The sequence below is a fragment of the Bufo gargarizans genome, chromosome 1 (assembly GCF_014858855.1).
Source record: "Bufo gargarizans isolate SCDJY-AF-19 chromosome 1, ASM1485885v1, whole genome shotgun sequence".
In the NCBI taxonomy this organism is placed as follows: Eukaryota; Metazoa; Chordata; class Amphibia; order Anura; family Bufonidae; genus Bufo; species Bufo gargarizans.
This window is the reverse complement of record NC_058080.1, coordinates 622,827,126-622,851,551: the sequence shown is the minus strand read 5'-3', so window position 1 is coordinate 622,851,551 and position 24,426 is coordinate 622,827,126. Positions and strand designations below refer to the sequence as shown.

General features: G+C 42.7%; 1 protein-coding gene across 1 annotated transcript in view; it reads left to right on the top strand.

Moving 5' to 3' along the window:
* Positions 1 to 24,426, top strand: part of MAN2A1 (mannosidase alpha class 2A member 1) — a 168,654-nt gene that overhangs the window by 99,208 nt on the left and 45,020 nt on the right. The window contains exons 4-9 of the mRNA XM_044275947.1: positions 4,791 to 4,962; positions 7,871 to 7,998; positions 10,885 to 11,058; positions 16,225 to 16,411; positions 16,523 to 16,700; positions 19,629 to 19,831. Of these exons, the coding sequence (XP_044131882.1) occupies positions 4,791 to 4,962; positions 7,871 to 7,998; positions 10,885 to 11,058; positions 16,225 to 16,411; positions 16,523 to 16,700; positions 19,629 to 19,831 (1,042 nt within the window). The remainder of the gene's footprint in view (positions 1 to 4,790; positions 4,963 to 7,870; positions 7,999 to 10,884; positions 11,059 to 16,224; positions 16,412 to 16,522; positions 16,701 to 19,628; positions 19,832 to 24,426) is intronic.

Genomic DNA, 24,426 nt, shown 5'->3' with positions numbered 1-24,426 from the left:
GCCACCCACAGATCCCCCTCTCCATAACTGCGCCGTCCACAGATCCCCCTCTCCATAACTGCGCCGTCCACAGATCCCCCTCTCCATAACTGCGCCGTCCACAGATCCCCCTCTCCATAACTGCGCCGTCCACAGATCCCCCTCTCCATAACTGCGCCGTCCACAGATCCCCCTCTCCATAACTGCGCCGTCCACAGATCCCCCTCTCCATAACGGCGCCGTCCACAGATCCCCCTCTCCATAACGGCGTCGTCCACAGATCCCCCTCTCCATAACGGCGTCGTCCACAGATCCCCCTCTCCATAACGGCGTCGTCCACAGATCCCCCTCTCCATAACGGCGTCGTCCACAGATCCCCCTCTCCATAACGGCGTCGTCCACAGATCCCCCTCTCCATAACGGCGTCGTCCACAGATCCCCCTCTCCATAACGGCGTCGTCCACAGATCCCCCTCTCCATAACGGCGTCGTCCACAGATCCCCCTCTCCATAACGGCGTCGTCCACAGATCCCCCTCTCCATAACGGCGTCGTCCACAGATCCCCCTCTCCATAACGGCGTCGTCCACAGATCCCCCTCTCCATAACGGCGTCGTCCACAGATCCCCCTCTCCATAACTGCGTCGTCCACAGATCCCCCTCTCCATAACGGCGTCGTCCACAGATCCCCCTCTCCATAACTGCGCCGTCCACAGATCCCCCTCTCCATAACTGCGCCGTCCACAGATCCCCCTCTCCATAACTGCGCCGTCCACAGATCCCCCTCTCCATAACTGCGCCGTCCACAGATCCCCCTCTCCATAACTGCGCCGTCCACAGATCCCCCTCTCCATAACGGCGCCGTCCACAGATCCCCCTCTCCATAACGGCGTCGTCCACAGATCCCCCTCTCCATAACGGCGTCGTCCACAGATCCCCCTCTCCATAACGGCGTCGTCCACAGATCCCCCTCTCCATAACGGCGTCGTCCACAGATCCCCCTCTCCATAACGGCGTCGTCCACAGATCCCCCTCTCCATAACGGCGTCGTCCACAGATCCCCCTCTCCATAACGGCGTCGTCCACAGATCCCCCTCTCCATAACGGCGTCGTCCACAGATCCCCCTCTCCATAACGGCGTCGTCCACAGATCCCCCTCTCCATAACGGCGTCGTCCACAGATCCCCCTCTCCATAACGGCGTCGTCCACAGATCCCCCTCTCCATAACGGCGTCGTCCACAGATCCCCCTCTCCATAACGGCGTCGTCCACAGATCCCCCTCTCCATAACGGCGTCGTCCACAGATCCCCCTCTCCATAACGGCGTCGTCCACAGATCCCCCTCTCCATAACGGCGTCGTCCACAGATCCCCCTCTCCATAACGGCGTCGTCCACAGATCCCCCTCTCCATAACGGCGTCGTCCACAGATCCCCCTCTCCATAACGGCGTCGTCCACAGATCCCCCTCTCCATAACGGCGTCGTCCACAGATCCCCCTCTCCATAACGGCGTCGTCCACAGATCCCCCTCTCCATAACGGCGTCGTCCACAGATCCCCCTCTCCATAACGGCGTCGTCCACAGATCCCCCTCTCCATAACGGCGTCGTCCACAGATCCCCCTCTCCATAACGGCGTCGTCCACAGATCCCCCTCTCCATAACGGCGTCGTCCACAGATCCCCCTCTCCATAACGGCGTCGTCCACAGATCCCCCTCTCCATAACGGCGTCGTCCACAATTTGTTTTAATATGGCCTTTGAACATAATTTTTCAAGTAAGATCATATAAACCTCTGTTTTGTAATTTTGTCGTTTTTCCCGATTAATCGTAGAAATTAATCGGCAACTAATCGATTATTCAAATAATCGTTAGCTGCAGCCCTAGCCAACTGTAAATGTCTATTACTAAAGGTCTCACTCATATTGAATAGACAAACAAAGACTGTCGCTGGGGCAAGTAACCGCCCTTGGGGAAGCAAAACTGCAACCTTCAACATCTAGAGACAGCGACTCAGTCCCCTGTCAGCGGTTTCTTCTTTGGATGCTTGCTCTTAGGCGTATCGCGCCAGGGTAATGGCCCAGACAACTTAGGCAACTTCTCCATATTAGCCGAAGGGAGCCATGAGGGGATATCCAGTGGAGAAATCTCCAGGGCCTCCCATATCTTTTGAAGTTCATCAGGATGGTGTATTAAAATTTGCCGGCCATTAACAGTGGTACTCAAACCAAATGGAAAAAGCCACCGCATGGGCAGTTTCCTCTCCCTTAATTCGGCAGTGAGAGGTTTCAGCGCCTTCCTTTTCGCTAGAGTGCTTGCTGCTAGGTCCTGAAAGAATAGGATCTTGTTTCCCTCAAAGGCGACCTCTCCACTTTCTCTTGCCGCTTTAAGCACTGCAGCTGTATCGAGATGGTTCAGGAGGGCACAAACGATATCTCTAGGCGGTTCACTTGCAGCAGGCTTGGGCCTGAGCGCTCTGTGCTCTCTCAATAATGATATTTTCGGCCCGTTCTGCTCCCACAAGTGTGGCAAAGATTTGCTTAACACTGTCCAGCAATGCTTCTGCCGCCACTGATTCAGGGACACCTCTTATTCTTACATTTTTCCTCCTCCCCCTATTCTCTTGATCTTCTAAGTGGAGGTATATACTGTCCACTTGGGAGCCTAGTGATCTCACATGGCTTTGCAAGCCCTTACTGTGTTGTACCACCGCAACTTGAAATTCCTCCAGCGCTTCCACTCTCTGCCCCACATGAGTTACCTCCGTTCTGATGGCCGCCAGTTCCGACAACACTGGAGATAAGGCTTGAGCTAGGGACTGCTATAAAGAATGCTGCAGGAAGGCTCTGGAGATCGGAGCAGGATCTGATTCATCAGCCAGTTCCGAAGGAGCGCAGGAGCTTGCGTCATCCGAATCTATATCCAGGGCAGCCGCGTGATCTTCCGCCGCCGCCATCTTCCCCCTGACTGCCGGAGACGCCGTCTTCTTATAGCGGTATTTATCCAGATCTCCGTGCGCTTTCTTTGTTTTTGTCATCTGGGAGACCTCTCCACCTCTCTCCTTGTTGAGTTTGCCCATAGTTAGGTCGGTCAGGGCTGTAAAAAAGCTTTAGATCGGGTGGTGTGGTGAGGAGCTCAGAGCTCACACGTCTTCCACCATGCTCAGTTGGCTCCGCCCCCCCCCCCCCCCCCCGTTTTTTTTTTTTTTTAAGAATGTATTTGTCTTGCACTGCTGAGCATAAGTATTAACACCTGAGAAAATCAGTGTTAATATTTGGTCCAGAAGCCTTTGTTTGCAATTAGAGGTCAAACGTTTCCTGTAGTTCTTGACCAGGTTTGCACACACTGCAACAGGGATTTTGGCCCACTCCTCCACACAGATCTCCTCTAGATCTGTCAGGTTTCAGGGCTGTCGCTGAGCAACACGGAGTTTCAGCTCCATCCATAGATGTTCTATTGGATTTAGGTATGCAGATGCAGACTGGCTAGGCCACTCCAGAACCTTGATATGCTTCTTACGGAACCACTCCTTGGTTATCCTGGCTGTGTGCTTCGGGTCGTTGTCATGTTGGAAGACCCAGCAACGACCCATCTTCAATGTTCTGACTGAGGGAAGGAGGTTGTTGCTCAAAATATCACAATAAATGGCCCCGTTCATGCTCTCCTTAATACAGTGCAGTCGTCCTGTCCCCTTTGCAGAAAAGCACCCCCAAAGCATGTTGTCACCACCCCCATGCCTCACAGCAGGGATGGTGTTCTTGGGATGCAACGCATCCTTTTTCCTCCAAACACGACGAGTGAAGTTTAGACCAAAAAGTTCTTTGTTTTCATCTGACTACATGACTTTCTCCCATGCCTCCTCTGGATCATCCAGATGGTCATTGGCAAACTTCCGACGGGCCTGGACATGTGATTTCTTGAGCAGGGGAACCTTCTGTGCAATGCATGACTTGAAACAATGACTGCATAGTGTTCTACCGACAGTGACCTTTGAAACTGTGGTCCCAGCTCTCTTCATGTCATTGACCAGCTCCTCCCTTGTAGTTCTGGGCTGATTCCTTACCTTTCTTATCATCAGCGATGCCCCACGAGGTGAGATCTTGCATAGAGCCCCAGTCCGAGGGGGAACTGACAGTCATCTTTAGCCTCTTCCATTTTCTAACAATTGCTCCAACAGTTGATCAATCTTCACCAAGCTGCTTGGAAATTGCCCCGTAGCCCTTTCCAGCCTTGTGGAGGTCCACAATTTGTGTCTCTGGTGTCTTTTGACAGCTCTTTGGTCTTGCCCATGGTAGTAGTTGGCGTCTGATTGTGGGGTGGACAGGTGTCTTTAAAGAACTTGGACAGGTGCTACTAAGTTAGATTAATGAGTAGAGTAGAAGTGGACTTTTTAAAGGCACAGTAACACATCTTCTCAGGTGTTCAAATATTTTTGTTTAGCAGTGCAAGACGAATAAATTCTTTTAAAAAAAACATACAATGTGATTTCCTGAATTTTTTTATTTTTTTATTCTGTCTCTCGTTTAATTGCACAAACAATGTGAATTTCAGACCCTTCATGATTTCTAAGTGGGAGAACTTACAAAATTGCAGGGTGTTCAAATACCGGCACTTCTGTTCCTCACTACATACCTTGGTTTACCTGACCATTTTCTTTCAGGCCTCTCTCCATATATTCGCAGTTTAATGTCTTTAATTTGCTATCCATCGTCTGTGTCACTAGTAGATTTAGAATATGCCGTGGTACTGAAGAGATATTCTTCTGTTAAAAAATGTTAATGTTTAAGTTCTTGATTGTTCAAATCTGTCTTGCAGGATGGGTGAAAACCTTTGATGACTATTTCAGAGACCAGACACAGCACATTCTTAATAATATGGTTGTAAAATTGCAAGAAAATGAGGAGAGAAAATTCATTTGGTCTGAGATTGTCTACTTCGCCAAATGGTGGGATGGAATTGACAGCCAGAAGAGAGATGCTGTTAAGAAGTAAGTGTAAGGCCTGTTTCACACTGCCGTCTTTAGATCCGTCAGGCTGTACAGTCAGGGATTTTCTGGATCTCTCTGCATTCCGACTTTGCCGGAAGCTACCGCATTGCTGTCCGGTCCGGTTCACTATAATAGGGATCAATGGAGATCTGGACCTAACCCCAAGAATCTCCCGGATGAAAACCACTACACGAAGCTGTTTTTGTCCTACTGATTCTCTACTTGTTTGCTGGGTTCCGGGCGGAACTCTGCCAGTCCCTGTTATAGTGAATGGGTCGGGCTGGTGTTATTGTCCAGCATTGCAGGAATGCAGAACTCTCCTGCAGGCTGCTCCCTACCCCAACTGCCTGCTGGGGATGATGAACACTAGCATCAAGCTAGCCTAATAATGCTTTCTCCGTTACACAAATTTTTCTGAAATAAGTTACTTCTGCATTAATTTTATCTCTGTATCTGTCTGAATGTCCTCCTTACCATATAGGCTGAGAGTGCTACTGTTACATGGTCTATGCTGGGGGTTCCAGTAATGTCCTGCTTGCTCACGTTGCTGATAAAAGTGATGATTTAATTTTATGCAAATTAGCCTCTAGTTGCAATGAGCGCATTGCACTTACACCTAGAGGCTCTGCTGTCTGCAACTATGACCCTCTTTACTTTCATTGACGGGGCCAGGTGTGATTATTTTTTCACTGCCTGTCCCCAATGAAAGTGGATAGTATGTGACAGTTGCAGAGAAAGCAGGGCCTCTAGGTGTAAAGTCAAGGCCCCCATTTCTCCTACAGGCTCATTTGCATATATTAAAACATAATTTTTCTCAGCAATGCGGACACGTATGTACATGGGGCCAACACAGATGTCTTCAGCTGCTAAGTGCACATGTAGCAGGTCGGCCAGTTGCATGGGTACAAATCTGCTGACAGATTCCCTTTAATACATTATGACTTATTAAGACTAGCTTATTCTTTATAGCTAGCCACCCATGGTCTTTTAGCTGCAAGTCATAGTGCTAGTTTTGAGTTATTTACGAAAGAATTAAATGTAAATTGAAAAAAAATTGCAGATTTTAGCACAAACTGTCAAGGTTAGTCTGACGTCGGTACACTACAGTTTTGTTAATTCAGGAACAATGCTGCCTATACTGTATTTTGCAAGGTTGCTTTGCTGACCTGTAATTTTGATAGCAAATTTCTGTTGAAAACGATTGACAAGATAATTGCGGTATTTTATTTAGTCATCTCAGTGACTGTCCCAGATTTTCTGCCTTTCTAATTGCACATAGTGGACCGCGAGAAAAGAGAACACTTTTTCCTCTGCCAAACAAGTTAATGGATTGTAACAGTGGACGACCCAATAAAAAACCCAAATATTTATTTTAAGTTAATTATTTTTCAGACCTATGGTAAGCGCTTGTGTAAAAATAAACATTATGTTAACAATGCCTCTGGGATTTAATTAAACCGTAGTGGGGGCATTTACTGTTTCCTCAACATTTTATCAGGTCCATTAAATTTGTACAAGAACAAATAATTTTATTGTTGCAGCGTTTTCAGAAAGCTAAAATAAGTGTTTGCAGTTAAAAATGCTTCATAGAAGCCAAGTTTTCAATGGTCTATGGAATTTGTAGCCATTTCAGCCACTGTTTGCTCTTAAATTTACTATTGTAATAACGAGAAGATGGTGGATCTCAATAGAAGGCTGTGGTGTACAGCAGGAGCTAATCCAGGATCTTCAAACATTCACCAGATTATACAGACTGTCAACATTCTATATAAATTACCGGTACATAATCTTACGCATGGTGGTATGAGGTTTAGTGACCGTATTCCTGCCATACTGCCGGTGGTCTACAAATGTTAACCGCTTAGTAAATTAAATCGGGTAAAGCTTAATGATGATTTTTCTGTCTAAAGAGCAAAACTCTTGTTCATCAGGTGAAAGTATCTGAGTCGCAGGTACCTGAATCTCACCCGGGCAGCAGATCATGTGGTATATACAGCACTCTGCTGCCCAGGAACAATAATTTTGTATGAGGATGACCGATTCAATTAGCGATTGCTCATCCTCCATACTGTGGAGGTGATCGCTGCATGTAAATGCATCACATCCCCTCAACCTAACAAGCAGCTGACTGTCGGGAAGAAACTCCTCTATACAATGGGCTTCTCCTCCTGGTCTAAATTCACCTTCACTATCTCTAGTGATTCAAGGGGCGTAAAGAGGTTTTCAGTACTGATTGCCTACCCTTAGGATAGATCGTCAATATTAGATGATTGTAGGCCAGATCCTTTGCACCCCCACAAATCAGCGGATTGAAGGATCCACAGTGCTCGGACTATTACAGATTTTTCCCATTCAAATGAATTGGACAAAGCAGCAGTACCCAGAACAGACTTTACGATTTAGTCAGATGATCTGTGTGGACGCTGAGTCTGTTCTCCACCCGTCTGATTTTGATGGTCTGTTCTAAGGATAGAACCATTCCCCCACTAGACTATCGGGTATATTGTACGTCAATATTAAAGGAGTTTTACATGCTCTGAAACAATTCCAAGACCGGGGTTACACTGTAATGTGTCAAGTGACAGCAAGTCTCAGGAAAGTTGCTCAACTGAAAAAACATTTGTGTGACTTGTCTGCAACTTGCTTTCTAATTAAGAGGAGTGATTTGGCTGTTAAAACAAAGCCAAATTGCAGAAAAGTTGCTGGCAGGTCACATTAGACTTGCATTGTGGTCTATTATGACAGTCGCATGCCACTTGTGGCCTGACTAAAAACCCAAGTGTTGGATTTTTTTGTAACTTGCATAGGCAGCATGTTGTGAATCACATTGTGGAAAAATGTATTAATTGAAGGCTTTGCTATTCTTGCTAGCTTTAGTGTTAACACTGTTATTTTATTGAATTTACAGGTTAATTGAGCAGAAACAGTTTGAGATTGTTACGGGCGGATGGGTTATGGCTGATGAAGCTTCCACTCACTATTTTTGTTTAATTGACCAATTAATAGAAGGGCACCAGTGGTTGGAGAAAAATCTTGGTAAGATTTATTCTATTTTTTTAAAGGTTTAGCTATTTAAAGAGGACCTTTCATGGGTTCAGACTTTATAAACTAAGTATCAGGTATGTGGGGCATACAGCAGGGATCTAATAGCGCTTACTATTTTTTCTGGGCGCCGCTCCATTCGCCCGCTGTGGCCACCGTTAAATTCTTCCACTCTGTATGCTAATATTTGCATTGGAGCAGTAAGGAGGAGACTGAGTCTTTCTCTTAGCGCTGTCCTATCGCAGCAGAGAGCGTCACAGCCAGGGAGAGAAAAAAACCTCTTCTTCTACCTCGCTGTGACACTCTCCGCTGCGATTGGACACCTCACAGACAGGAAGAAGGAGACGCCCACAGAGAGACTCAGTCTTCTCCTCATTGCTCCCATGCAAAAATTAGCATACAGGGTGGGAGAATTTAACTGGGGCCACAGCGGGCGAACGGAGCAGTGCCCAGAAAAAAATTGTAAGCCCTATTAGATCCCTGCCGTATGCCCTACATACCCTGATACTTAGTTTAGAAGGTCTGGACCCATGAAAGGTCCTCTTTAAATTATTTGTTTCTAAACTTCTAAGCCTTCTAACGTCCTCCCAAAAATAAAATGGCACTCACAAAATGATGCAAACATAAAGTAGACATATGGGGAATGTAAAGTAATAACTATTTCTGGAGGTATCACTATCTATTATAAAAGTAGAGAAATTTGGCAATTTAACTATTTAGTAAATTTAGATTTATTTATTTTTATAAATTAAAATGTCACATTTGTGACTCCATTTTACCACTGTCATGAATTACGATACGTGACGAGAAAACAATCTCAGAATGGCCTATAAAAGCATTTTAAAGTTATCACATAAAGTGGCACATGTTAGATTTGCAAAAAATGGCTGGGTCCTTGAGGTGAAATATGGCAGGGTCCTGAAGGGTTAATAGCTTTTAATATCGGTTCTTAGATGTCAATATTTTATGTAGGGGCTCATTTTTTGTGGGATGAGGTGAAGGTTTTATACTTTGGGGGCATTTTTGTGATGTAAGGTAACAAAAAAATTATTTTTTTAACAACGTTTTTTAATTTTATTTTTTTCTACGGCGCGAGGTGGGGGGGTGGATTTTTGTTTTTGTCATCGTCCCATTCTGGGACTTCAGCTTCTGGGGTCTGATCCCCTCTTCAATGCATTACAGTACAACCTGTATTGCAATTCATTGGCTGTCAGCTTTTATGCTGACAGCCTGCCTGTGAGACCCAGCCTAAGGTATCTGAGCTTGCCTTCTGTCGTCGGGTCCCAGCCACTGCACCGCGGGGTCCCACTGGAGATGCAGAGGGCACCCATACCTTCTGCGAACCCTCCTGCATGCAGCGGTCAGCTTTGACAGCGGCATACAAAGGGTTAACACGCCTGCATCTGTGTTTTCACAGATGCCGGCGTATGCAGCAGGGGCCCGGCTGTCAGTGACTGCCGGGTCCATGCCGCTGATCGGATGGGCACAGCTCCTGCACCCGCCTGATCAGCCTGCCGTTCATGTACTGCACTGGTACTTAAATCACGTCCACCAGCGTCGTACATGTATGGCACGGGTCCTTAAGGGGTTAAATAAAAACCAGAGAAACCCCTGTATATGTGGTAAAATGACAAATGACTCAACATTTGCCCATTTCCCCTCTGCTTCCAGTGCTAGGCTCTGGTTCTTCCCGCTGCTTTTAGTTTTCCTAGCTGCATCGGTGACGTGTGCACACAGGTAGCTGGTGAAACCAATCCCTGGCCTGGGCAGTGACGTTCTGGTGCATGGTGACCTGTGTGCATTGAATGTCACCACTGCATCCAAGAGGATGATGTCAGCGGCTGGGAGGACCAGAACTCTGATCTGCAAGCGGAAAAGGGGTAATTATATCACATTTGTCACATTTACAGGGGAGGTCTGAGTTTGTTTAGAGTATCTAAAGAGCACTGATGTGTATTGCCAGCATTATCATAAATGCATTTAATTCTCCTTATTCTGCAGACTGAGACATATATAGTTTTTTTTTTTTTTTTTTTTTTTTTATAGTCAATGCCAACATTTAGCCAAGCTGAGGGGCACAGGCAATGTGTGCTTCTACCTGGCTTGGCTATCTCCGGAGCTCCCATAGAAATGAGTCGATCAGCCTCACACATGCCTAATTGGCAGCTCCATTCATTTTAGAGGGTTCCACAGGGTCTGAGGCCTCCGTTCTCATGATTGGTGGGTATCCCAACGGTAGGACCCCCCACTGATCTAAAAGTTATCCTCTATCCTGTGGATAGGGGATAACGTAATATGACCAGAATATCCCTTTAACTTGGACAACCTCCTTAATCCAAAGAAGGTCTGTCACCGCATTTCACCACAATACAAATTGATCTCTGACTTTGAAAATCCATGTACAATCCTTATTAAGGCTAGGTCTACGTGACAACATTTGTCGCACGACAGGGCACAACTACACTGCAACTTTTGTTGCGCGACATTTTGTTGCACCAATGTCATGCGACAATTTTTATAATAGCAGTCTATGGTGTCACACTGCAACATGTGACATACTGCAACGTGACAGTTGCAGAAAAATCCATGTCGAATAGATTTTCTGTGACTGTCGCAGTCGCAGCATGTTGCAGTGCGACACCATAGACTGCCATTATAAAAATTGTCGCGCGACAAATGTCGTTGTGTAGACCTAGCCTAAAAGTTTTTCTGCCTAATATTGAGATGACTATTGTAGTCCAGCTCTATCTTTGATCCCACTTGTTTTTTCTTTCTCTTCATATTATTGATAGACATTATATGGAAACGTGATTAACAAAGTCGTCATACAACACGTCTACTATAGACTTAAATTGATTTTTATATATATTTTTTTTATAGGTGTAAAACCAAAATCTGGATGGGCTGTGGATCCGTTTGGACATTCCCCAACCATGGCATACCTTCTAAAACGCTCAGGGCTGTCTAACATGCTTATTCAGCGTATTCACTATTCAATAAAGAAACATTTTTCTGCAAAAAAGACACTAGAGTTCTTTTGGAGACAAAACTGGGGTAAGTAAAGAACTCGTATTATTGCTTTCTCTGTACTAAAAAAAAATCCCAGAAATCAAGCAGTTTTCACTTTGATAACTGACTTTAATAATAGGCTGACATACCCTGTTCTTTAGAGAGCAGTCCTTACCTCAGGCAGGAGTATAATAGCAGGCATCACCTATGTATACATATCACAAGATCCATCATTCACAATAGGTGATGGCCACGGCTCACTTCCTTCGATTCTCTGTACAACCACCTCTTCACAGCTCATCTACAACAATGCCACATAGAAGTCAGCGAGTACTCTTTAATTTGCACGTTCCTCTAGACCCCTTTGGTGTCGATGTTTTTATCATTGATTTCTACCCATTTTGAATTAAAATCTTTTTTTCTTTTTAGGCTTTATTGAAAATTTTTTTTTTTTTACCTTTACAGCTTTCACTTTCAGTTTATCATTTGCAGGCTGCTCCTTTCTGCTTGAACTCTGATAGCTTGATCTGTAGCTATTGTCAATGAACTCCTGACAGCTCATAATAAATAAGCTTAAAATGAGTATTTATAAGCTGTTAGGAGTTCAGAGATAAGGGGCTACAGATCAAGCCGCCAGAGCAGTTATGACTGATTCACTTTGAAGCAGAAAGCACTGAAAGTGTTTGTCCACTTTATTTATATTGAAGACGTATCCTCAGGATAGGTCAATACCAGATCAGTGAGGGGCCAACTCCTGACACCCCACCGATCAGCTGTTTGAAGAGAAGGCAGTGCTGCTACGAGAGCTGCCTTCTTGTCGCTGTTCACCTGCTCGCTGTCGCAACCACAGCGGTAAGCAGGTGTAATTGAATCTCAGCCGTCCAATGCACTTCAATGGGATGGCTCCTTCCCATTTAAGTGAACAGGAAGGAGCTATCCCATAGAAATGAATAGGATGGCTGAGATGTAATTACACCTGCTCACCGCTGCAGTTGCGACGGCGAACAGGTAAAGCACAAAGAGAAGACCGCACTCATACCAGCGCTGCCTTCTTTTCAAACAGCTGATTGGTGGGGATGCCAGGTGTAGGACCCCTGTCCTGAGGATAGGTCTTCAATACATAAAGCGGACAACCAGTTGAAGGCTGTAGAGGAAAAACAGTTGACTTTTTTTTATTTTTTTTATTCTCTAGTGGAAAAATTATTTTTGCCTAAAATAAGTAGAATGCAGGAATAAAAAATGTACTCAAAGATGTCCTTTGCCTTGAACTCCTATTTCTGAATGCTTTAAACAGCAGCTCAGCCAAGAGGGCTGCTCCCATAATCAAGTACAGAAAATAGAATAAAAGGAAATGACCATCAGAAAATAAACTAATTTGAAAAAAAGGAATGTGTATAAAAATGCATTTTATATATGTAAAAAAAAGGGGGTAATTCTGTTTAACATCTTGCCCATGTATAGTTCTTGATGGTAAATTCTTGTTTTTCTCCTGTAATAAAATATTTGTCTGGGAATTTGAACTCTTGTGTTAATCAGGAATGAGATTTTGGCAGCGCTGTTTGGAATGCTCGCCGTTCATCATTGAAGAGCATTAGATTCTATGAAACAGGCCTTTCATAATGGATTATTGTAACATCCTTAATAAAAACAAAAAACAGTTGAGTTGGTCTGCTCACAGATAAGTTCTTGCCTTATGGAGACATTTAGCTACTCAGTCCACCAGGTTTTAATGTCCAGTCAGACTGCTGTTTTCCTAAGTACACAAAGTGGGTAATTTTATTACATTTTACTACATTGATCTATGCTGAAGACCATATTTGTTATGCTTGACTTGCACAATGTTTAGCCACAGAATTGCTGTGGAAAGTTCAGCTTCAGCAGATTGAGGGTTCAAGGTCTGAAGTGCTTGAGGCATCCTGGGGCCTTCCGAACCTGCTGTGCCAGCAACCTTCTTTGTCCCTAAATACTAAACGCTTTAGTTTTTCTGTGAAATGTCTGTTGGCTCCAGTATCCTTCAGCTATGGTGCCCTGTATTATTAAAGTCAAACTCTGCATTGAATTAGTTTTCCCCCCACCATACATCTCATAGGTTTTACAACAAATGTGTGAAACTTAAAATGTTTAATTGAAACCTCAAGGTATTATCTCCAAAATTATCTCCCTGTTAAATTACCCATACGTGTATTTTCGGCTTATCAACAATTTAAAGAGGACCTGTCGCCTCTCCTGGCATGCCTGTTTTAGGAACTACATGCATTCCCCATGTAATACCAATTTGGTATTACTAGTCTTATGACTATATATTGTGCCATTCCTGTATTATTCCTCCTAGAAGTTTACAAATAAATTGCCGGCAGTCTGCAGTAAAGTACTGCTGAGAGTTACCAGTAGCTGGTGTGTCTGACTCTGTCCAGTCAGTACTGCCAGTGGCAGACCGTGCAGGGACACACCCCTCCCTCCGCCGGGTAACACCCATCTGTATCTTTACTGGAAGCTGCTGACAATTAATTCATAAACTTATAGTAGAAATAACAAAGAAATGACACAACAGTGAGTGATAAGAATGGATGCTCTAGAATTAGTTATTACATAGGCAGTGCAAGTAGTTATTAAAACATACATGTCAGGAGAGGTGACAGGTCCTCCTTAATGTGTATCAGGGGTGCTCCCGACTCTCCCCTGACGAGATGTCAGTGGAGAGAAGGATCAAGTAATAAGCCACCACCAGAAGTGTCTGGCAGATGCTTTCTCCTTACTCCCCATGTAATGCATGTACACATTCAGTCAGGGTGAACGTGTATGAGGGAATCGGGAGAGATGACAATCGTTCGACCACCAGGTATGGATTGTGTGTGACCTTGTCCAAGCAGATTGTCCCTGTGTTTAATTGTTTATACTCTGGGTGTTACACCCAATCGCACACTTGGGTTCTACCAAACTGAACTTGAAGGGGTTGTCCAGCTGTTAATATTGATGACCTATCGTCAGGATAGGTCATCAATATAAGATCGTTAAGGGTCTGACACCGGGATCCCGCCTATCAGATGCGCGACGAGGACGCGACGCTCCATGCAAGTGCCACTTTTTTGTCATGACAATACGCCCCGTGTGGAGCGGTGGCGTAGTATAATTACAAGCAGTCGCTCCATTCACTTGAATGGAACAAGTGCTTATATTACACTGCACTTCTGAGACTAAGTGCAGTGTAATGAAGAGAAAGCTGACTCGCATGGAGCACTTCCTCCTCTTCAAACAGCTGATTGGCGGGGGTTCCGGGTGTTAGACCCCCATCGTTCAGATATTGATGACCTACTCAGACGATAGGTCATCAATATTAATGTCCGGACAGCCCCTTTATCTCTGTAGCAATGGTATTAGAAGTCTTGGTTCAGTACAACCAAGGAAGGTCTGGGTGTTACAGCTGAATATACAGTATCACACTGGTACAATGCACACATCTGGTTGAGGTCTTAGGTGCGTGTGTGCAGGCATACTATCTTTTATATCAGAAGTCTCAACCTTTTTAGTTCCAGAACTACCATCAAAATAACTTAAGTGTGGGTTGACATCACGTTTAATGCCTCCGTTTGATGTATACATTATCAAAAAAAGGATTTAAAAATACAGCACACCACGTTCTTGTATCCTGCAGTGTACTTTTTTTTTTTTTTTTTTTTTTTTTTTTTTTTTACAATGGTACTCTACGGTGAACGGATGCCACTGTATGGTATCAGTCGGAGGCGTCCGTTTAACGTAAACCTTTTTAGTATACGTTAAAAGGATGGGAAAAATGTGATGTGAACCCAGCCTAAGGCCTCATGCACACGACCGTTCCGTTTTTTGCGGATCTGCAAAACACTGAAGCCGCCCGTGTGCCTTTGGCAATTTGTATAACGGAACTGGCGGCCCATTGTAGAAATGCCTATTCTTGTCCGCAAAACAGACAAGAATAGGACATGTTATATTTTTTTTGCGTGGCCACGGAACAGAACTCCATGTGCTGTCCACGTCTTTTGCGGCCCCATTGAAGTGAATGGGTCCACACCCGAGCCGCAAAAACTGCGGCTCGGATGCGGACCAGAACAACAGTTGTAAGGCCTAGGAGGTGCGTTAACCAAAATCAAGAATTATCAAAGAAGTGTTTGAAGACTCCTATGAATCCTTGAAAACCTCTGCGCTGGAAAAAAAATGCCTCACCACCTCGAATAATCCACTGCAAGAACTGAGATTACAGATCCACATTGAGCTTCTAAAATTTCAGAAATGGGTTCTCCAGTACTTTGTTGAACTGTAAAAAGGAGGGGGGGGGTCACTTGTCGGGTGTTTCAAGAAAATGTGCACTTTCTGCATATTTTTGTCCTCTGCCACATCATAAAGAAATGTGAAGATTATATCTGTGATATCTACCATAGCTTGATGCATACCCCTATGAGCAATGGCATGTGTGCTCATAACTTGGATGTTTTTTTTTTCTCCAAACTAGGCTGTTAGATTCTGCATTGACGTCAATGATTCACTTGGTTTTTTTAAAATGTAAAAAAACTTACTAGGGAAAGTTGTATATACAGCAATTCCTTTATATACTCTGATATCAAAGGTACTCTCAAACCCCTGCTCTATTGCTCTCTACAAAGTTATCAATTAGGAAAAATAGGAGTATATAAAAAAAAATTGCTGTGTATGCACACTTCCTTCCTGTATCCTCTGTACCGACGGTGCAACCACATGTGTGCGCTTTGTTGGCAGTGCCAGTAAATGGAAGATAAATGACAGAGAACTGTCAATAGACTTTTATATTCTCCAGGAAATGATGCGGTGAGGCCCCTTACCAAAAGGATCTGCAATGACAGAGCTTTGTGTTTGTGTGTTATATGATTATCCTACTATAACTAGACCTCCAGCAGTAGCAGTGTAGAGCTGTTAATAAGTACCACTGTCTCTGCTTACCAAACCCCAGTCTACACAGCACAGCTGAGAAGTGAGCTGTAGTACACAAGGTCAGCCTATTGTTTTTGCTGTAGTAGTTTGCCATTCTATTTGTGTAGGTTCATGCTTGGGCATCTTTTCAGTACAATATAGGGCTAGTTTTCCTGTATGTAACAGGAGACGGATGATGCGGGTTTTAGAAGCTTACTATTTTTCACCATATGATACTACTGTTTCATTGTCCTAACTATGTCCTAACTATTTCTTCATGTATTTAATTTGTAGATTTAGGAAGTAGCACCGACATTTTGTGCCATATGATGCCTTTCTACAGCTATGATGTTCCTCATACGTGCGGTCCAGACCCAAAGATCTGCTGTCAGTTTGATTTTAAGCGTCTCCCTGGAGGTAGAATCAGTTGTCCTTGGCGGGTGCCTCCTGAGCCTATTCACGAGGGCAATGTTGAACATAGGTATTGCTAGATTTAATTTGCATTGTATATGTACCGTATATAATTTATTTGTATGTCTGCCAGGCTTGGTTCTTTTGTCTTTATCTGTGGTTGTGCTGATTTGTATTGCAGAGCCTGGATGCTTTTAGATCAGTATAGAAAGAAGTCCAAGCTCTACCGCACTAAAGTGCTCTTAGTCCCACTGGGTGATGATTTTCGCTACAGTGACAGCGCCGAGTGGGATCAGCAATACCAGAACTATCAAAAGCTGTTTGATCACATGAACTCTCACCCTGAGCTCCATGTTAAGGTAAGACTTAGGATTTAAGTTTCAAATCCTTGATTTCCAGGAGGGCAGATAGCAATTTTCCCTGTAATTTTAATAGCACCCAGTGTGTCTTCCAGCTTAATTGGAAAGAGATTGAGATTATATTTTTCCTGCTCCAGTGCTTGCTGCATGAGCATAGCCCGTTTTTATTTTAAAGTAGAACTCCCGAAAGTCTTGTCAATCCCATGTTTTCTTGCTTCCTCATCTGGTGCTCACGATTTGACACTTCATGTTTGTACAGATCACTGTACTGCAGTTTACTTATTCTAATCCTACCTGTAATGATATCACCTCTTTGTATAAATAAGACAGGATCCACCTTTTACAAAAGGGGATTGTCAGAGCTTATCTATTCTCTTCTTGCACAGGTCACAGAGCATGCCTAGATAACTCTCCTGAATAAGTCAATAGGGTCCACTCCTGTCCATTGTGTCTCTGGCCCATGGGGCTGCCATAAAGCAATATATTAATGCTTTGTAAATGCTGCTAAGAACAGCTCAGGCAAGATGGCCGCCCCCATAATTATGTAAATAAGAAAAAATAAAACATTTATAACCAGAAAATAAACATATTAGAAAAAAGGAATATTGCTATTATCTGATTTATCTGGCAGATAACATTTATGGTGTCACATTGCCTTTAAAGTAGCTTGTACAATTGTGTGAAACAGGTATGCACATTTTTGTCCATATTGCCTGTTATAGTCACTCATACAGGCCATACATGTTAAGTGACACTGGGTGAAGGTGGTAAAATCTTTCTGGAAATGTCCTCAACTTCTTTCAGATGTCAGCTAAATGATTGTTCATGGTTAACTCTTACCTGATGAATGTTCATTGTGCTTAAAATAGTCCATTTTCATCAAGTTTAGTTTGTCTATGGCCACCTTAAAGGGATTGTGCAGTGCTATGCTGTTGATGACCTATCTTTTAGGATAGGTCATAAATATCAGATTGTGGGGGGTCTGACTTCGGGAATCCCTGCCACTCGTGTAAGCGCTAATTCCTCTTCAAAATCACCCACGCGTCTTCTCCTTTGTAGAAAGTGGCGCAGTGTCATTAAAAGTACAGAGGAGAGCGACTAAAATGATAAGGGGCATGGAGAGTCTTACTTATGAAGAAAGATTAAAAATAGAATTTATTTAGTCATTCAAAGAGTTTTCTTTATTTTCATGACTATCAAAATTGTAGATTGACACTGAAGGCATCAAAACTACGAATTAACACATGTAGAATTATATACATAACAAAAAAGTGTGAAACAACTGAAAATATGTCATATTCTAGGTTCTTCAAAGTAGCCACCTTTTGCTTTGATTACTGCTTTGCACACTCTTGGCATTCTCTTGATGAGCTTCAAGAGGTAGTCACCTGAAATGGTTTTCACCTCACAGGTGTGCCCTGTCAGGTTTAATAAGTGGGATTTCTTGCCTTATAAATGGGGTTGGGACCATCAGTTGCGTTGTGGAGAAGTCAGGTGGATACACAGCTGATAGTCCTACTGAATAGACTGTTAGAATTTGTATTATGGCAAGAAAAAAAAGCAGCTAAGTAAAGAAAAACGAGTGGCCATCATTACTTTAAGAAATGAATGTCAGTCAGTCCGAAAAATTGGGAAAACTTTGAAAGTGTCCCTAAGTGCAGTCACAAAAACCATCAAGCGCTACAAAGAAACTGTCTCACATGCGGACCGCCCCAGGAAAGGTCGTATCCAAGTCACCAGCCTCAGAAATCACAGGTTAACAGCAGCTCAGATTAGAGACCAGGTCAATGTCACAGAGTTCTAGCAGCAGACACATCTGTAGAACAACTGTTAAGAGGAGACTGTGTGAATCAGGCCTTCATGGTAGAATATCTGCTAGGAAACCACTTCTAAGGACAGGCAACAAGCAGAAGAGACTTTTTTGGGCTAAAGAACACAAGGAATGGACATTAGACCAGTGGAAATCTGTGCTTTGGTCTGATGGGTCCAAATTTGAGGTCTTTGCTTCCAACTACCGTGTCTTTGTGCGACGCAGAAAAGGTGAACGGGTGGACTCTACATGCCTGGTTCCCACTGTGAAGCATGGAGGAGGAGGTGTGATGGTGTGGGGGTTCTTTGCTGGTGACACTGTTGGGGATTTATTCAAAATTGAAGGCATACTGAACCAGCATGGCTACCACAGCATCTTGCAGCGGCATGCTATTCCATTAGGTTTGCGTTTAGTTGGACCATCATTTATTTTAAATTATTAAAAATGACCCTAAACACACCTCCAGGCTGTGTAAGGGCTATTTGACCATGAAGGAGAGTGATGGGGTGCTGTGCCAGATGACCTGGCCTCCACAGTCACCGTACCTGAACCCAATCGAGATGGTTTGGGGTGAGCTGGACCGCAGAGTGAAGGCAAAAGGGCCAACAAGTGCTAAGCATCTCTGGGAACTCCTTCGAGGCTGTTGGCAGGCCATTTTGGGTGACTACCTCTTGAAGCTCATCAAGAGAATGCCAAGAGTGTGCAAAGCAGTAATCAAAGCAAAAGGTGGCTACTTTGAAGAACCTAGAATATGACATATTTTCAGTTGTTTCACACTTTTTTTGTTATGTATATAATTCCACATGTGTTAATGCATAGTTTTGATGCCTTCAGTGTCAATCTACAATTTTCATAGTCATAAAGATTTTTTTATTTTTTTTTAATGAGGTGTGTCCAAACTTTTGGTCTGTACTGTGTGTGTGTGTGTATATATATATATGTGTATATATATATGTATATATATATGTATGTATGTATGTATGTGTGTGTATATATATATATATATATATATATATATATATATATATATATACATATATATACAAACTCTCTCTGGATATAAATGTATATAGCAACTGGAGTGCTGCCTTTTTTATGTTTTGTATTTTACATTTTAGGCAAAGTTTGGTACCCTGTCAGATTTTTTTGATGCACTGAGAAAAAACACCAATATTGATGAGTCCAGCAGCCCATCGTTCTTCCCAGTTTTAAGTGGAGATTTCTTCACATACGCAGACAGGGATGATCACTATTGGAGTGGATATTTTACCTCACGGCCGTTCTATAAACGCCTGGAACGAGTTATAGAATCTAATTTAAGGTAAGTCCTTCTTTTATTGTGCAGTTTCCCTTTGTCTTCATCTCCTGTTTATCCTTGTGTTGAAGTATGGTACGCTTTAATGCATTACCAGTGAGGTCAGGGAATGGGTCCGCACATAACATGTCCTCTCGTAGAACTTTAAAAAATCTTGTATGCAATGGTTTTAACTGTTAGTACATCTCTGCTGTAAACAGTATCTCTTCAGAATGCATGCTTCTCTTTATGGCCACCTGTATTCTGCCAATGAAGTAGCAAATGTGAGTGTAGAAAAGGAAATCTGCAAAGATTTAAAGTGTAACTGTAATTCTTTTTTATTTTTATTTGTGTAATGTGTAGGGGCAGGGATACTGACAATTTTTGTAATATACTTTAATTACTGGAATTGTAAATTTCTATTTGAAAAATAGCTTTAAAGTGGCCCATTTTGAGCCTTAGCAACGCTCTTCTGTCTTCTGTTTACATAACTTTGGAGACTTGCTCAACACTGACTGTGTTATGTAAACAGACAGGAGTGTTGCTAAGGCTCAAAATGGGACATGTTAGAGCTATTTTTCTAATACAAATGTACGTTTTCAGTAATTAAAGTATATTACAAAAATGTTCAGTATCACTGCCCCTCCCTACACATTACAAAAATAAAAAGAAGAATGAAAGTTACACTTTTAAATTTAACTTGTTGGAAAATCTAAGGTATTTTTGTTTGCTCCCTCCACACCTCTAACATTTGAAAGAGTAAACTACCGTATTTTTCGCCCTATAAGACACACCTAGGTTTTTGAGGAGAAAAATAAGAAACATTTTTTTTTTTTAACCAAAAGGTGTGCTTTTGGTGGGTTTTGAACTAATGGTGTTCTGTGGGCGGCACTGTTATTGGGGGGGATGGATCTGTGGGTGGCACTGCTATATATGTCAACCACAGATCACCCACCCCATAATAGTGGCATCCACAGATGCCCTAATATACCGGAGCTACGGTAAACCTGTGGGAGGGGCCGATGTCATGCAAATACGTTGGGGTCGGTGCGGTCACTGTATTCTGGCCCTCCCTGCTCTGCCTGCCACAGGACATTTAGTAAGTAGTACAGATGGGGCTGGGGATTCGAACGTCAATGAAAGCTATTATAAAATGTTTAGGCATTAAGGAAGTGAGTGAGCGGTGGGGCCGGAGTACAGTGACCACACCGGCCCCTCCCCGTTTAGCTGATGCATCGCAGTCTGCGATGTAAAATGGCAGCATTCGCCCCATAAGACGCAGGGGCTTTTTTCCCCCACTTTTTTTTTTGGGGGGTGGGGGGGGAGGCGCTTTGGAGAAAGTGCGTCTTGGGGGGCAAAAAATACGGTATACTGTAATGGGCCATGGAGTTTTAGGATGTAGCAAATAATTACGGTCTAAATAACTGCAAAGTCTACTTTTAGACATAAATGGTCAGATTTATTATTGAAAATGCACCAGTTTAGCACTGTATTTATTAAATGTTTTACACCATACGTAGACTATGGCTACACGACGTGTGATGGACAATTTTTTTTTATTTTTTTTTAACTATCACACGTCTGTTTTAGGACCAATGGTCATCTATGGGGTTATTCACACAGCAGTTTTTTTTGACGGCCAATGAATAAAACATGTTTTATCCTGTCCGTTTTTCACTGACAAACTGCCTCCGTACAATTTAATGCGTCAGTTTTTAATATCCATTTCTCAGAAAAACATCGGTCAAAAAAGTGTTTAAAAATGGACATTTTATCCATGTCGTTGTGCCACATTCATCCTTCTGCATCAGCCACTGTGATAAATCTGGTGCAGTTTAAGAAGACTGTCTGTTTGCAATGTCTTACTTTTAAACAATAGTAGTAAATCTGTCCCATTACATTTAAAATATCTTCTCTGATTTATGGTTAGGTCTACAGTACACTGAGGGTCACAATGAAAACCTAGAAAAGCAAAGGGGGAAAAATAGTATAATACAAAGTGGTTTATCTCCCCCCCCCCCCCTTTTTTTTTTTTTCTCCCCCCCCCCCCTCCATGTACAGTCTAAAAGTCAATGCAAAAAATTGGTTGAGCAAAAGTTATGTTGCTGGTATCACATGCACATAGTAATTAAACATTTCAGAAAGAAGCTAATTAGAATGTATGTCAACAATCAATAAATAGTATTCTGCCTGAAGAATAAGGAAAGGTAATTAAAGGGGTTCACCAATTCCCTCCTGCAGTTGTAGTTATTTCCCCGAATCTGCTCTGCCTATAGAATGGCACTTACCTCTTCTGTCTCTCTGTTCCAGCATCAAGAGTTCTGTCTCCCCTGCTTCCAGTTCCCTGTGGACTGGAAATGGGACGTCTCGCTTGTAACCCTACTGCACCACCGCAGCCATTCTCTTGACCCAACGGTGACCTGTCCCCAAATGGCATGTGACTGCTGAGGTCAGTGAATGGCTGAAGCGGTGCAAGTGATGACGGACCTAGCATTTTCTGGTTCACAGGGGAAATTCGGGCCATAATTACAATTACGTTGGGGGTCGGACAACTGTTTAAAACAAGCAAGCAAGTGCATAAAGATAGCCATATAGTCTAAGTATACTACAGCACGCCATGAGCGGTTTGCAATATGTGAATCATATGTGGTGGGTGTGCACATGACTGACTCTATGCACTTACACTTTCTTACATCATTGCTTCTTTGCATTATGACTTCTCTCCTCTTGCTATTTTTATTCTGTGTATGTGATAATGGCAGTGTAACACTGGCTCCTCCACTTTGCATTGACTTTTTTTTTTTATGCCGGCGTGTCTTGCTTTTTTACATACTCTAGCTCTATGTATGTTTTATGGGCTGTTTACATGCAGAATAATGAAATCCGCTTGTCCATAGAGCTAGCTGACTGCTACAGCGGGAGTCTTTGAGATGACAGCTGAGTAAGATGAAGGTTTATTTGTTAGAACCATAGGTCCCCTTGAACATTGAGACATTCACGTAAGAGTTTGCAGATAAAATAGCATAATTGTGAATCCCCAGCAAGCAATATGCCTTCAGGAGGCCCAGACATAATGACGACGTAACACGTTTTCCTGAGGTGTAGCTGCATTATCTGTATGGATGGGCATGTACTTTGCCCATATATTGTTTGGTACTGCTTCTAATTGGCACTATGCAGAGCTTTTTCCTGTTATTACTACATTGCTTAAAATAAAATTGACAATGACTATGTTTTTATATGCTGTAAGAGCGTAATTAATATGAACAATCGGGACTTTGCCTGTGACTTTTCTAGCATGAATAGAACTCTGTATAATTGAGAATGCAATAAAGTTGCTGCACTAAAATTTACTTATTACTTGTTTGCTTTTTACGTTACATTCAATTAGGGAATCCTGTAAGTACAATTACAGAGCTGTGATTATAGCTTGGCTTCATTGTAATTTTGATTGAAATAATACCTTACTAAAAAAAAAAAATCTTTAAATAAGGGAAAACATTATATTCCCCATTTGCCTCTATGAATAATGCACTGAAAGAACAAAGCTCATAAATGCTTTCTTAAGCAGCCGTAATATGTCTTGTCAGAACTGTCACAGCCTTGGATAATTCTCAAGGACATTACATTAGTATTCAAAAAGAGGCAACTATGGGGAGGTTTTAGTAACGCATGTTACCTTCAAGTGTTCTTCGTGGTGTTTAACTGTTTTATGCTGATTTACTAGTTGGAATACTTCAGTTGTGTATGCGTGTATTGCCACAGTGCCATCTGTTTGAATGGTTGTGCCTAAGGATGACCATGAATTGCTCAAGCTTGTATAAATAAAGAAAATGATATACAGCAGTATTCCATTGTCCATAACTGAGCATAGAATGATAAATGGGGTTGAGCGAATTTCATATTTAAAAGTTTGTGTTGTGGTATTTACTGAATTGCGTTATGGATTCCGTTACCACGGACCATAACGCTATTCTATGAGGGACTGCCTTTAGAGGCATTCTGTTATTTAGTCCGTCATAATAGAAGTCTATGGCCTGCATAACGGATCTGTCCGGTTTACGTTATGAAGGAGAGTACTTCAAAATATGAAATTTGCACATCCCCGATTATAAGTCATAATAGAATCTGAGATAGATAGATATAGATATATATCTATATCTATATCTATATCTATCTATGTATATCTTTTTTTTGAGAGATATATAGATATATATCTCTAAAAAAAAAAATATATAAATTTTTTTATCTATCTATTTTTATTATTTTTTATTTTTTAAATACATAATTTGATGTCCTTATTCTTCTGGTTGTCTGGCATCAGATTTGTCTCATTGAATTAAAATGTACAATTTTTTGCCCAATAAGACGCACCTGTCCTGACATCCACGCTCTTCTTGTTCCGTCTGCTGTGCTGTGACTCGACGTCCTCACCTGGTGCGCAGTCACAGCAGAGCGAGCAGTTCTCCTGCACTAATCAGAGCTTCTGTAATAGAAGCAGTCATTAGTATTTGCCCCATAAGACTCACTGACGTTTTTCCCCCACTCTGGGGGCAAAAAAGTGTGTCTTATGCAGCGAAAAATAGGGTAATTGGGTTATTGTTCATTGTTTTCATTTTTTT